This window comes from Paramisgurnus dabryanus, chromosome 1 (assembly GCF_030506205.2).
Source record: "Paramisgurnus dabryanus chromosome 1, PD_genome_1.1, whole genome shotgun sequence".
NCBI lineage: Eukaryota > Metazoa > Chordata > Actinopteri > Cypriniformes > Cobitidae > Paramisgurnus > Paramisgurnus dabryanus.
In genome coordinates, this window is record NC_133337.1 from 66,738,997 (window position 1) to 66,754,656 (window position 15,660).

Sequence of the window (15,660 nt, forward strand, 5' to 3'; positions counted from 1 at the left end):
TCATGCAAACTACTTACCTTTAGGTGAATTTTGTGTTTTTAAATTAAAAAACAAATTAAGATTTTTTGCCATGTAACGCTTTTGCTGGAGTAACTGTCAGTCAAGCAAATAGAAACAACAGATGTTTATAACATATAAGATAAAGTATGAATGTATGTATACTGTGGATTAAATAAAGAATTCACGAGAGGCCAGAACTGTTATCACAAGTAATGAAATGACTTGGTTGTTTTTTATTTTAGGCTTAAGTTATTTACTGTAGCTCCCTTTCAGTCGGTCACTACGACGTCACGTCATGACCGACGAATTGGGAACGAGTCTCGCGAGACCAATATACTTCGAGAAACTTCTAAAACGCCAATGAACTTGGCATGCAGGTATTTGCATCTGCCGGCTCTGATTCGCCGCGCGAGTATTTAACGAGAGGCAGGTGCGAATATGAAATCACAATTTTTCGCTTCGAAAGCCGCAGATCATCTGCTATTGAGATGCTCTCTCTCTCTGCTCGTTGGATACGCTGCGTGCTGATGTTGTTGGAGAAAGAGCACTTCTGCAGGGGCTCGTGGATTTCCACCTCTTTACTTTCGGTTTTGAACGTGAACTTGAGTGTGTGCGTGGCACTCCCCTATGTCCTTCATCAACTCAGCACATCAGAGATTTCCTAAAAAGAGCAGCACGAATTGAATTTGTGTCTTTTTAAAGACAGCCATTCTCTCGTGGCATAGCGAGTGCGTCTTTTTAAAGATGTCATTCGTCCTTGCAGTTCCGGATGTGACAGATATATGATTCCTCGGTATGGCCGCGATCATTGTCTCTCGTGCCTGAGCATGCTGATGCAGTGTTCGTGGAGGGATAGTGTTCCGCATGCGTGAACATGAACTTCTTGGATTTGCAGAGACGGGTTTTTTGCCTCTGGGAACGTCACCCCCCCTTTCTGTTGCGGAGCCCCGTTAAAGGTGCGGTGGCAAAACTCCGGAAAGACGATCTCCGTATAACAGTGCTGAATCGGTCTGCTGGTTCGTCCAGTGGCTCTCAGCACCCTGATCCATAGCCAGAAGTCCCGTTGGAGACTGGTAGCACGTGTTCTACGACGCTTTCATTCTCTGTTGGTCCTCACAAGGATTCTGTGTCTGTCCCAGCGTGGGAGAGGGGGCCGTCTATTTTGGATGCCGACTCGGATCCGCTCCCTCTTGTGGGTAAGGTTTCGGAGCCTGGGTTCGACTCCAAGATGGCGCCCATGTTCGCTCGGGCTGCGTAGACGATCGACTGGAGTGAAGAGCTCCTCCCCCATCAATTCGTCTCTGATTGGTACTGGGGGCCGCAAAGACAGCCCCCACCTGTACCTTTCTTTCCTGAGGTTCATGATGGTTTACGCGGTCACGGAAAACCAGTTTTCCTCCCGGAAACCGACTGTCCAGCCATCTCCTCTCACCTCTCTTGATGGGGGAGCCGCTAAAGGGTTACTTTGGCATACCAAGGGACCAGCCACCCTTCCCTCATGGGCCATGAGCCTTGTGGGGAGGCGGGTTCTGCCCTACACGCCATGGTGTTTCTGCAGGTTCACCAGGCTAAGGCACTGAGGGACCTGCACAAGAGAGGTCACGATTCAGCGGTCTTTCAGACACTGTGCCGTCGGACGTGCGATGTCCACCCTTGGTGGTCCAGGAACGTCACCTCTGGCTGTGTCTTGCGGGCATGAAGGAGGTCGACAAGAATCATCTTCTGATTGCTTTGGTTTCTTAGACCAGCCATTTCGGCGACGTGGCTGAGAGCCTCATACAAAGTTCTCGGGCCGCCCAATAGCAGTCTGAGGCCATCATGCCAAGTCGGAACCCAGCTGCCCTGTCCACTACGTCGGAACCTTAGCCTGCCCCTTGCCGAGGGCGTCCTGCTACGGCGTTTTTCGATCCTCCATTCTGGCAGCTTTTGAAGAACCGCCGTTAGCAGTCTGCCCACTCAGCCCGCCAAGATGTAGAAAATTATATCCAAGCGGCCCTTAGACCGGCGACCTGGAGATGGAGGGGATCGCTCTTCGGGAGATGGTTAAGGGCCACTCCTTGATTTTCACGGGAGCTACGGACCGGCTCATAACCCAACGTCCTCCCCCTCCTCTATCGCCAGCGGGTGTGTCACAGCGGCCTGGGACCCATACTACAGAGTCTCTCCAGCTCTGTCACCCATCAGCGGAGCCAGGTGAGTGTTGCATTTCACAACACTTTTGTCCATGTGGCCAAAGAGCATTCATTCGCATTCACCTCTGCTCCGCTCACCGCGGTACACCGATCGTGTCGTTAATCCCTCTCGTTCAGTGTCTGGAGACTTGGAAACAGCTTTCCAGCCCGTCACATTGGCTTTTACCACAATCCCTCTCGCCTACGCAATTCAGTTTACCAGGCTCCCCCCAAATTTGTACGCTTTACTACAGTGAAAGCCCCCAACATGCACGTACTACGTGCAGGAATTGCTGTCCTACTGGCGAAGGACGCGATCGAGCCGGTCCCTTCAGCCGAGATGAGGTCAGGGTTTTACAGCCCTTACTTTATTGTACCCAAGAAAGTGGCAGGTTGCGACTGATCCTGGACCTGCGTGTACTGAGTCAAGCACTTTAGAATACTGTTTTTAAATGCATATTTCAATGTATCCATCCACAGGATTGGTTTGCAGCCATCGGTCTAAAGGACGCATACTTTGATGTATCCATACTTCCCCAACACAGAACGTTTCTTCGTGGTGTTTGAGGGGCGGGCATATTAGTACAAGTCTTACCGTTCGGGCTTCTTTCTCTCTCCGTGTCTTCACGCAAGTCGCAGAGGGGGCTTTAAGACACCTGAGAGAGAGAGTGGTGTTCGCATCCTGGAGTATCTCGACGACTGGCTCATAATAACATAGTCACGTCAGATGCTTTGCACCAATATAGATCGTGTGCTCAAACATCTCGCTGTCTCGGCCGTGCAGAGGATCTCTTTTCTCGGTAAAGAACTGGACTCGGTCGGTCTAACAGCGCGTCTAACGGATGCGCATGTCCAGTCGATTTTGTCTTGCTTGAATACGTTCAAAGACAAGACAGCGGTCCCACTGAAACAATTTCAGAGGCTCCTGGGGCATATGGCTCCTGGGGCATATGGCTGCAGCGGCGGCTGTGACATCGCTTGGTCTGCTGCATATGAGACCGCTTTAGCATTGGCTTTACGACCGAGTTCCGAGGAGAGTGTGGCTCAGCGGGTTTCTACGGGTAACAATTACACCGACATGCCGCCTTACTTTCACTCTGTGGTCAGACCCAGCATTTCTCAGGGCAGGTGTACCACTGAGATAGGTCTCCAGGCATGCCATTGTGTGCACAGATGCCTCTACCACAGGGTGGGGGGCCACGTACGGCGGGCTTGCAGCCTCGGGGGTCTGGACATCACCCCAGCTGCACTGCCATATAAATTGCCTTGAGTTGTGGGCTTTATATCTTGCTCTCGGCCGTCTCAGCAGTGAGTTGCAAGGCAAAGATGTATTAGTTTGCACCGACAACATTGCGACTGTTGCAAAAATCAATCGCCAAGGCGGTTTGCGCTCTTGTCACCTGTCGCATCTCGCCAGTCATCTCTTCCTTTGGAGTCAGAAGAATCTGAGGTCTCTTCGTGCCATTCACATCCCGGGGTCGCTCAACACAGTGGCAGACACGCTTTCACAAGCAGCGTGCCCTGGCAGGTGGCGACTCCATCCCCAGTCGGTTCCGTTGATTTGGAAACCTTTCTGCATAGCACTCCTTTGGAGTCAGAGGAATCTGAGGTCTCTTTGTGTCATTCACATCCCGGGGTCGCTCAACACAGCGGCAGACACGCTTTCACAAGCAGCGTGCCCCGGCGAGTGGCGACTCCATCCCCAGTCGGTTCCGTTGATTTGGAAACGTTTCTGCATAGCACAGATAGATCTGTTTGCATCTCCAGAGACAACCCATTGTCGCCTGTTTTTTTTCACTAACCGAGGGAAGACTCGGTTTGAATGCACTGGCACACAGCTGGCCGCGGGGTCTGCGCAAATACGCGTTTCACCCAGTGAGCCTCATTGCACAGATCTTGTGCAAAGTCAGGGAGGACAAGGAGTACATTCTTTTAGTTGCTCCATATTGGACCACCAGGAGTTGGTTTCCAGAGCTCACCCTCCTCGTGACAGCCCCTCCCTGGCGGATTCCCCTGAAGGAGGACCTTCTTTCTCAAGAAGGGGGCACATTATTGCACCCACACCCGATCTGTGGAACCTCCATGTGTGGTCACTGGACGGGGCGCGGAGGTTCTAGGTGATTTACCCCAAGCGGTATCTAACAACATTGCTGCAGCGCGAGCACCGTCTACGAGACAGACATATAGGCTGAAATGGAATCTGTTTGTTGACTGGTGTACTTCTCAACGAGAAGACTGCCGAGAATGCTCGATCAGAGTTATGCTTTTATATCTCCAGCACCGCTTGGAGAAGAGACTGTCACCATCTACTATAAAAGTAGATATCACGGCCGATAGATGGTAGGTCTGTGGGTCAGCACGATCTGGTCATTAAGGTTTTAAGAGGTGCTCGAAGGCTGAATCCTTCGCGCCCTCCCTCTATCCCTTATTGGGACCTGTCCATGGTGCTGAAAGCCCTGTAGGACGCCCCTTTTGAGCCTCTGCATACTGTGAGTATTAAGTTTCTCACTATGAAAACTTTAATGCTCCTCGCATTGGCTTTTGTTAAGAGGATAGGGGACCTTTATGCATTTTCGGTCAATGACTCGTGCCTTCAGTTCGGGCCCGCTGAATCCAGTGTTACACTGAGACTCAGGCCTGGCTACGTGCCTAAAGTTCCCACCACTCCTTTCAGAGATCAGGTGCTGAACTTGCAAGCGCTGCCTTTGGAGGAGGCAGACCCAGCTATGGCTTTGTTATGTTCTGTACATGCACTACGGTTTGTATGTGGATCGGACTCAAAGCTTTCGCATCCTCAGAACAGCTCTTTGTCTGTTATGGTGGTCAGCAGAAAGGGAAAGCTGTTGCTAAGCAGAGGATGTCTCATTGGATTGTAGACACAATCGCCCTGGCTTATGAGAAACAGGGCATTGCTTGCCCCTTTGGGTTGAGAGCCATTCAACCAGAAGCGTGGCTTCATCTTGGGATTTGGCTCGTGGTTCCTCGCTTTCAGACTTTTGCAGAGCTGCTGGCTGGGCAACACCTAACACATTCACTAGAATACAGTGTTCGTATTGAGCCGGTATCCTCTCGAGTTCTCTCTTCAGATCAGTGAGAACATCTAGGAACGGCTCCTTTGTCGGCTTGCAGCCTTCCTTTTTGGTGCTGCACAACCGCACCACTATGGAAGGCCTTTAAGACAAAAATGTTACAAAAACAGTTTTTTGTCTCCTCTACCGCTAGGTGGCCGATGTTGCGGAGCATTGGCTGCCAGCCTCTCACTAGATGTTTCCTTGAGAACCTGGGTGAGGCTAGCGTCCACATTGCGTCCCCCTTAGGGTTCCTATGTGAGTATTTCCGTGGAAAGTTCTTTTTTTACCACGCTTCCCTTAGCGGAGCTCGCTCCATGCCTTTCTAGTACGAGATATTACTAAGGGAGTTCATGTTATGAACTTGAGTCTTTAAACCATCACCTTAGTAGTTGACCCCTAGAGGGTACTCTTTCCCGCCTGACGAGTTCGCTTCCCAGTTCGCCTAGTTCACTTTCGTGGGTTAAGGAACAAGTAGTGACGGGCCTCTGCTCCAACCCCATTTCTGTCTCCCTTAAAAGGAGGGTCAGAGGGTTTACGCAGGCACTGGAAGGGTCAGCTTCAGTGGCGCTTTGGTAGGGATTCCCAATTTGTTGGTCACGACGTGACGTCTTAGTGACCGACTGAAAGGGTCTCGGTTAAATATGTAACCCTCGTTCCCTGAAGGAAGGGAACAGAGACTTCATGTCCCGTCGCCACAGTTTGCTGTTCCACTGCTGATAACGGCCGGGCACTGATGCTCGGCTTTCTCAGCGAAAAGAGTGATTTGATATTCGCACCTGCCTCTCGTTAAATACTCGCGCGGCGATGTGGCGCCGGCAGATGCAAATACCTGCATGCCAAGTTCATTGGCGTTTTAGAAGTTTCTCGAAGTAGATTGGTCCTGCGAGAAGCGTTCCCAATTCGTCGGTCACGACGTGACGTCTTCGTTTCCTTCCTTCAGAGAATGAGGGTTACATATGTAACCGAGGCGTTATCTTAGTTTGTGTTAATACAATTGTATAAATCTTAATAAACAGTTTTTACATATTTTTTTAAATGTTTTCTTTGAAAAAGAGATTTTGTTTGTACATTGATTTCATTTGTTCCCTTTTGCTTAGACAAAAAGAGTCGTATATGATTGTTGGAATCATGCAATATCCATACAGTATATCCAAAAACAATGTATCTATAAATAGACTTGCGTCCTCCTCAGCATCTTTAGCAAAGTCTGTTCACACCATTGATGTAGCCTAAGACAGCTTGCCCACTGAAGCTAAGCAGGGCTGAGCCTGTTCAGTATTTGGATGGAAGACCACCTGGGAAAACCAGGTTGCTGCTGGTAGAGGTGTTAGTGAGTGCTCACCCTGTGGGCTGCGTGGGTCCTAACACCCCAGTATAGTGATGGGGACACATTATATGTGAATGCAGGGTTAACCCCAAAAAGAGGTGCTAACCCTGCTTCAATTTCAGGGATAACCCTGCTTCTAAATTACAAGTGTGAAATGATCCGTGTTAAAAGCAGAGTTTAGAACGAAGACAACCCAGGGTTAAGTGTGAAAAGGCCTTTTGGGTAAGAAAGTCCGGGCCACTTTTTAGTCCCAGTCTGCCCCTGCTATCTACTACAGTGGTTTTCAAACCCTGGGTCGCGACCCTCTGGTGGTAACTCCTAAATAAAAATAAAAATGTGTTTGGTCTGATTTAAAAAATATATTTTTAAATGTATTTGATTGGTTTGTTGATAGTGAGCACGGAAATGTTTAGTTGTTTGCTAAGCAGCGCCACCGTAAAGACACGGTTGAGTGTTGCAGTTAGACTGACACGTTATGGTTCTGCTGTTATCTTTGAACTATTTTCGCTGCTGAAACAACAAAAACAGTCAACATTGCGTCTAAAATGTAAGTGACTAAATATGAATTACTTGTTTCGTGAACTGTCATATGAAATCTGTAAATTTTCAACTAAGATGTGATGCTGCTTAACTGTATCATGTTATTAAAAACTTCACATTTTTACCGCAGTATGTTTAACCCACTGTTAGCTCACTATGTGTTTGCTGTGCTTATTTGTTTAACTTAGCGTTATTACATTATGCACTTTCAGTTGCCATAGAGACTAAAGGATGCAGAATCATTATCGTGTTTTGGTGATTGTTATTGGTGTTTTAATCTAACGTTACTTGTCCCTGATAAGCGGACAAGTGTTGATGTAGAGCCCTGCGACGTGTTTTTAGACTGCTTCAGTAGGCTAGGTCCAATCTTTACGACTCCTCCATTGTGTTGCGTACGTCAGTTCTTCCTCGTTTTGTGTCCATTATCTTAATTAATGATATTGTCACGGAGTGACTTCAGTAGGGCGGAACCAAATGAGAGGGAGTTAGAAGAGGCACGGCTTTGTGTTATTATTGAGTTTGTCGAGTGCGTTGGGCAGACGCTGGGCCACCTCCATTGGATTAAGCTGGGACTGCAGGGAAAGTGGTATTGGGCGATTGCTGGAGATCTGCACAGAAAGAGAGAGACACAGTGAGAATCAACGAAGGGTGAGCAGCAGAGTAAAAAGAACATTACGAACGATCGGATTGTTGTTGTGTCTACGGAGGCTTGGGCAAGCTGTCTCCACGGAGCCGTGTGAAGCTGAGGACGCCTAGAAGAGAAGAGAAACAGAGGAAGAACGCGACATAGTCGTAAGTACTGTAAACACCGTTGTTTGAGAAGGTTATAACATTAGAGGAGGGTGTGCTTTACCTTCTTAGCGGCCCCATTTAGTGGAAGTCCGTGGGAGAGCCGGACATTGAGTGAGCTGGAGGGAAACCACAGAGCCATGAGTAACTGTACCCATTGTTGTTTGGAAAGTCTAAAGTGTTAAAGGAGTGTGTGCTTTACCTTCTTAGCGGCCCCACCAAGTGGAAGTCGGTGGGTGAGCTGAACATCGAGCGAGTGGGCAGAGACCGTCAAGACGTGAGTACTGTAAATACGGTTGTCTGAGAAGTCTGTAACATTAAAGGGGTGTGTGTTTTGCCTTCTTAGCGGCCCCACTAAGGGAAGTCAGTGGGTGAGCCGGACGTCAAGCGAGTTGGATAGAAACCACAGAGCCGTGAGTAACTGTATACCTGGTTGTCCAAGAAGTCTAAAATATTAGCAGTGTGAAGAGTGATCGGTTGACGTGAGTACACTAAGTTTGCAGTGTGGTGCCTTATTGTCTGTGCTCCCCCTCAGGGAAACGAAGCTTCCTGTGAGTACCATCGGCAGCCGCCGCGCCGACGAATACCCAGCCCATCTTACACACGCCAGGATATAAGTCCTGTAGGGACCCACGGACGCGGTAAGGGAGGCACTGAGAGGAACGTGGTAGACTGCTTGAGAACCATCGGCAAAGGAGCCGCTAAGAGGAGGGCCAGGGGCCCAGGAGCTGTGGATACGCTGTGTGTGGCTCTTCGCCTGCCCTAGGAGAAAGGGAAGAGGACGTGTGGATCCCGTTAGCTGGAATTCACGGATAGCGAGGCGCCGCCGCGCCGGCCGCAGTAACAGGAGGAACCCCCGCTCCCGTGCCAGGCTCCGTTGGTGATGTGGTGACGTATACCCCTTTTCTCCACTTCCTCCAGTGCCATACTTACTGTGCAACGAACTAAAGCTAAAACTTACCCAGCCCGTCTTGAATGCCCTGTAGAGAGGATATAAATACTGTGCAACGAACTAAAGCTAAACTTACCCAGCCCGTCTTGAATGCCCAGAGATATTTGTTGGAAGAACATACTTACTGTGCAGCGAGCTAAAGCTAAACTTACCCAGCACGTCTTGAATGCCCAGAAATATTTGTCGGAAGAACATACTTACTGTGCAGCGAGCTAAAGCTAAACTTACCCAGCACGTCTTGAATGCCCAGCGATATTTGTCGGAAGAACATACTTACTGTGCAGCGAGCTAAAGCTAAACTTACTCAGCACGTCTTGAATGCCCAGAGATATTTGTCGGAAGAACATACTTACTGTGCAGCGAGCTAAAGCTAAACTTACTCAGCACGTCTTGAACGCCCAGAGATATTTGTCGGAAGAACATACTTACTGTGCAGCGAGCTAAAGCTAAACTTACTCAGCACGTCTTGAATGCCCAGAGATATTTGTGGGAAGAACATACTTACTGTGCAGCGAGTTAAAGCTAAACTTACCCAGCACGTCTTGAACGCCCAGAGATATTTGTCGGAAGAACATACTTACTGTGCAGCGAGCTAAAGCTAAACTTACTCAGCACGTCTTGAACGCCCAGAGATATTTGTCGGAAGAACATACTTACTGTGCAGCGAGTTAAAGCTAAACTTACCCAGCACGTCTTGAACGCCCAGAGATATTTGTCGGAAGAACATACTTACTGTGCAGCGAGCTAAAGCTAAACTTACTCAGCACGTCTTGAATGCCCAGAGATATTTGTGGGAAGAACATACTTACTGTGCAGCGAGTTAAAGCTAAACTTACCCAGCACGTCTTGAACGCCCAGAGATATTTGTCGGAAGAACATACTTACTGTGCAGCGAGCTAAAGCTAAACTTACTCAGCACGTCTTGAATGCCCAGAGATATTTGTGGGAAGAACATACTTACTGTGCAGCGAGTTAAAGCTAAACTTACCCAGCACGTCTTGAACGCCCAGAGATATTTGTCGGAAGAACATACTTACTGTGCAGCGAGCTAAAGCTAAACTTACTCAGCACGTCTTGAACGCCCAGAGATATTTGTCGGAAGAACATACTTACTGTGCAGCGAGTTAAAGCTAAACTTACCCAGCACGTCTTGAACGCCCAGAGATATTTGTCGGAAGAACATACTTACTGTGCAGCGAGCTAAAGCTAAACTTACTCAGCACGTCTTGAATGCCCAGAGATATTTGTGGGAAGAACATACTTACTGTGCAGCGAGTTAAAGCTAAACTTACCCAGCACGTCTTGAACGCCCAGAGATATTTGTCGGAAGAACATACTTACTGTGTAGCGAGCTAAAGCTAAACTTACCCAGTACGTCTTGAAGGCCCGAGATACCTGTTGAAAGAATATACTTACCATACAGTGAGCCAGAATAAACTTACCTCGCACGCCCGAACACCTAGCGATACCTGGAAGAGAAAATACTTACCGTGTGGTGAGGTGAAGTGACACGAATCCAGCTCGGCCCGAGAAACCTGAAAAAGAGAAAAAGAGAAAGGACTCAGCGACGAAGACGTCGAGTTAGCCCAGTTTATCATAGCACTCACCCTGTGTTTTATTCTGCACCCAGGAGGACGAAGCGGGCCGCGAGGAGACTGTCTACACAGGAGGTGGGCCGAGGACGAAGGAGCTCTGCTCGACCCTTGCCCTGTGATTCCTTGGCCCTACAGAACTGACCTCTCCCCTCCAACGTCCCAGGCCCGTAGTATTCCCTCATCCCTTATTAATGTAAGATAGAAAATATATAACCAATTTTTTTTAAAACAAAAATGGACCACTAGAGGGCGATATGAATGTAGAACTCAAATGGGCTAATAGGCAAAATTTTAATTTTGCAGAAATACAAAAAAAGTAAATTTCACTGAAGGATTTTTAGTTCTGAGCTTTTCAAAGAAACCAGTGTCTGTATGTCTATTTATCTATTTTTTTGGGGGGGACAAATATGTACCCAAAAGTGAGCAAAACCTCAAAAAACTCCCTTTGGGGACATCCTCGTTTCTAAAAAGTAGAATATTGTAAAAAGAATTATTATGTTTTTTAAATTGTAAAAATGCTGAAAGTTTTGGCTTAGGGTAAGGTTACACTCTTAAAGGCGGAGTACACAATTTCTGAAAAACGCTTTGGAAAAGGGAGTCAGGCCGACTACCAAAATACACTTCAGCAGTAAGGGGCGTGTCTTCTAACCGACATCGTTGCCTGGGTTCCGTATGTGTGGGGCGGGTCTATCAAAAGAACATCCAGATTCTATTGGGGTAGGGGCATGATTGTTTAGGTGATTTTTAAAATATCAACACTAGTCCCTTTCACACATACAGTCTTTACTGGTAATTTACTGGTAAATTGCAGTTAACCTGTCATGTGTGAGCAGAACCTTTCCGGTAAATCAGTGCTCCCAATTTACCAGTAAGACAGGTTGTAAGATTACCAGTAATTTACTGGTAAGCGCTATGTGTGAACGAAAAATATAGGATTACCGGCATTTAGAATGGATGACGTCAGACCGCGCTGAAAGCTCGGGCCAATCAGAAAGTTTTTAATACAGCCCCGCACTGTTTACGTTCGTTTCCACAGACATGCTGCTTAAAATTCGAGCACACCTGAAGTTAACATCCACATTTCTTCACCAAAGTTGTTTAAAACAGCTTACCATCTATTTGCTATATTGCTGACGTCCTTAGCACACCATCTGTGAAGCCTAATGTCCAAACGCAGGTTCCATTTGACGCCGCCTAACGCAATATATTTTGTCACGAGCAACTTCGCGACCATTTGCCACAGATGTGAAAACAACATAATACGGACCGTGGATATTAAGTCATAACTCGCCATTGTTTACAAATACGACACGGACGGAGCTCGGCGGCCGCGCGCCACAGGTACTTCCGCTTTCTCTCCGAGTTTACCGGTATTTTGATACTGATGTGTGAATGATGTCTTACTGGTAAAAAGACGGAACGTCACTGCATGTGTGAACAGCACATTTTTGTATTTACTGGTAAATTCATTCTGGTAAATTTATGGTATTTTACCAGAACTACTGTGTGAAAGAGACAACTGGCTTTCAAACATTGTGCACTCCGCCTTTAAGGAATAATCTTTGCATACTTAATAAAACATTGTTTGCCATGTAAATATTTATGACAATATTTTCTCATTGTTTGTTGCTTAATGTAGCAGATTTCAACTTTTACTATGGAGAAATTTGGTCAGAAATCACCCTAAATGTTATCAGAGAGGTGCATTACCCACTAGGCCACATCTCCTAAACTGATTTAATCTTACACAAAACAATTACACCCTAAAGATATGGTGCTAAATTGCATTAAAAGTGGTTCAATGGCTCATAATTATAGGGGCAACCACTTTAAGTATTCACTCTTAAAAATAAAGGTGCTTAAAAGGTACTATACAGTGATGCCATTGAAAAATCATTTTTGGTTCCTCAAAGAAATTATTCAGTCAAAGGTTCTTTATAGAGCATTTTTTCTTACATTTGTATAATCTTCAGATGTTAAAGGTTCTTTATAGAACCATTTAGACAAAAAAGGTTCTTCAATTGCATCAAAAGCACCTTTATTTATAGCACCTACATGTATGTAGAACCATAAGTTGTGATATAGCCTGAAAACCACAGTGATCGGCCAACTTCAGATAACCATAACTTTTGTTACAGACAAGCTATAAAAATAAAATCAGTTTTGGAAAGGATTTGAAACCAGCTTTCATAGTAACATTTATAGTCCAATCATACTGTAGTAACTTTGACAAAAGCCACTCCTCCTTCTTGTACCATATATAAAACACATTGATATCGCCCATTATCTTTAACCCTGGTGTAACTCAATAAAGAAATGCTGCATATTTCAACGACAACTTTAATGCTGTTTGGCACTGGTAAAATGATTATTTACTATAAATTATACTGTAATTCTATGATAAGATACAGTTTTTACTTTAGATACATTAGAGAGTTAAATTTTTTGTGGAATCACATATTTTAATAATGTAAACATTTAATCTTGTGGTGTAATATTTTTTATTATTGGGTTTCAGGTTTTCTCACAGTTTTGTGTCCAGCGGTCAGTATAAAGGTTCTGTCAGGAGAAAATGTTGCTATGTGGTGTGAACACAACATCCATACTACTGGAGACTTGTGCTGGTTCAAGCAAGCAGCTTATGTTGTACCAATAAAAATTGTGTGCATGAAGTACACTCATAGTTTTCAAAGTGCTAAGGCAAAATATTTCTTCAATATTACAATGAATCAAATGTTCATGCATCTGCACCGTAAATCCACCTCTTTAACAATACTGCATGTGAGAGTTTCTGATTCTGGCTTCTACTTTTGTGGAGCTGCTAAATCCCAGATAACATTTGGCAATGGAAGCAGACTTGATGTGCAAGGTAATCTGTTTAAGAAATATCACTAGTTTATTGTCTTGATAATATATTTATTTATATTTGTCCCTTTTGTCTTTATCTCTTTTAATTAAGTCTGCATCTGTGAAAAAATGTATGTTGCAAAGCTTTGTAAATGTCACTAAATGACTCATAACAGTATTTTTTATTCAGATAAGAATGATATGCCAAGAAAAAATGACACAGAAACAATGGTATTGAAAGATGGTATGTTTGATATTTTAGTTCAGCTTTTAATTTAGTAGTGAAAATGTGAATGTGGATTTTTGTTAAATTTCATATAATTGCTCTTTTGTGAGATCATTTGATTGTAAGAGTAATATTATATCTATTTTTTTTAGATCATGATAAATCCTCTGTGTCTGCTGATGATTGTTCTGGAAACATCTTTTTAACCCTGACCTTTATACTTGGTGGATTTATTTTTTTTACTTTCAATATTCTGCTCATCTCGATCATTATCAGAAAACACAGAAGACTGAAACATAGAAAAGCTAAAGGTACTTTTTACATGGTTAAATGATTTTAAAGATTAAAATGAATTACAAATGTAGGAATTAATATTTCAGTAAATAAATTCTGTGAATAAATTATTTTGCTTTGTAAAACACATTTTATTTATCTCAAGATGAAAACAATTGATATTTACTTTCTCTACTTTCTGATAGCGACTGAACGGCAAGAACAACAGCAAGATCACAAGGTAAAATATAAAGGGGGGGGGGGGTCTTAGACTATCAAACACTAAAGCAAATAAACAATAAACCTAAATACAAAATAAACATATAAATCAAAACAATCCAATCTCAGTTTATGAGTCAAAGAAAACCTTTGTTTTTAACTTCGAAATAATCTGTGTTTGCATTTCTTTGACATGTTCATATTTTAAATTATTGATCTGTGCGGACAATATGCGAATGCTCTTGGTTAAATTCCCTCTTCAACATCCCAGAAAATACAGTAAACAAAACACATCAACTATATTACTCCAACTCATTAAATGTGATATTTTTACTCAGAATTTAAGCTATACAAATTTGTTTAAGTTTTATTATATGCCTATTGCCTATTATAAAGTCTTAAATGATTCGTCATTTATATCAGTCTTTTAATTTAAATATTTTGTTATTTTTGTATTAACTTCTGGATGTTTTAGTTTCAGGTCTATATTTTCTATATTCTTGTTTGTATTTGAATATTTTTATTTTTGCAGGAGTCTGAATCAGTGGAATATTCCGCTGTGCTCTTCTCAAAAAAGAAACCTAACAGAAGAGAAAGACAAACTGATACAATAGATATATATCAGATGTATTGAGGTCACATGATACATAACTCACTTATTCAAACTTTTGTTCATAAAATCTTTTTCAGAAATAACACTTTTAATGTTTTGCTATTAATATTTATTTATTTTGGTACTGCCTTTTGCTAATCCTGATACTACCATAACAACAAATGTCATGCTGATAAAGCTGAAGTTAGTATGTACATATGTATAGTAGGTATAGCCTACACATTACCACATTACACAGATTAAAATTGTTTGGTGCTGAAAAATAGCAAAACAAACATACCTTACAGAAAACAACAGTGGTGTGCATTTTGAGACAAAAAAAAAATGTCACTGGTATAAGATATGTCAATGCAAGCTGATTTCAATTAGGACAACTCAAGCAAGCATTTTTGTATTTGACTAGACTTAAGCCCTGCCTGGGAAACCACCCTATAGTCTGTTTATAAAATAAACTTCAAATAAAACCACTTTACTACCTACAGTAGTTTCCTTATTGTGTTTATTGTGATAAACTAATAATATACTGTATTTGGCTTTCAGCTTTGTTGCTCTGTGTCAGTGTGTCATCATGGGGTATTACTGTACTTACTACACTCTCAGTAGAAAAAACGTACAAAAGTTGTCATTGGGACAGTACAGTACCTTTTAAAAAGGTCCTATTATCATAGACCACTTTGGTACAGATATGTACTTTTGAGGTACCAGTATGTACCATTGTGTACCTCTGGGGTACCAATATGCACCTTTTAGGTACAAAAGTGTACTTTTTGAAAAGGTACCGCCCCAGCAACAACTTATGTAAGGTTTTTTTGATAACCCACTTCAACTGATTATAGTATACAGTAAATAAATTGGAGATTAAGAAATCTTGGCATGGTTTCCTGGACAGGGATTAGTTTAAGCCAGGACTAGGCCTTAGTTTAATTAGGAAATATAACTAGTTTTACCAAACATGGCTAACTAAAAACATTACCTGTGTGCATTTTGATGCAAAACAAAGAGCACTGATGTATTTTGTATGATGTATGTCAGAGCAA

The 15,660-nt window shown here is 43.9% G+C and overlaps 1 protein-coding gene across 1 annotated transcript; it reads left to right on the top strand.

Annotated features, from left to right (window-relative positions):
* The first annotated feature begins 12,750 nt into the window (after positions 1–12,750).
* Positions 12,751–14,830, top strand: LOC135739210 (uncharacterized). The gene is made up of 6 exons (XM_065257460.2): positions 12,751–12,804; positions 12,964–13,314; positions 13,483–13,536; positions 13,671–13,829; positions 13,998–14,032; positions 14,543–14,830. The coding sequence occupies exons 1-6, from the start codon at positions 12,762–12,764 to the stop codon at positions 14,642–14,644; spliced, it is 744 nt and encodes a 247-aa protein (XP_065113532.2). The 5' UTR covers positions 12,751–12,761; the 3' UTR covers positions 14,645–14,830.
* Positions 14,831–15,660: the final 830 nt, after the last annotated feature.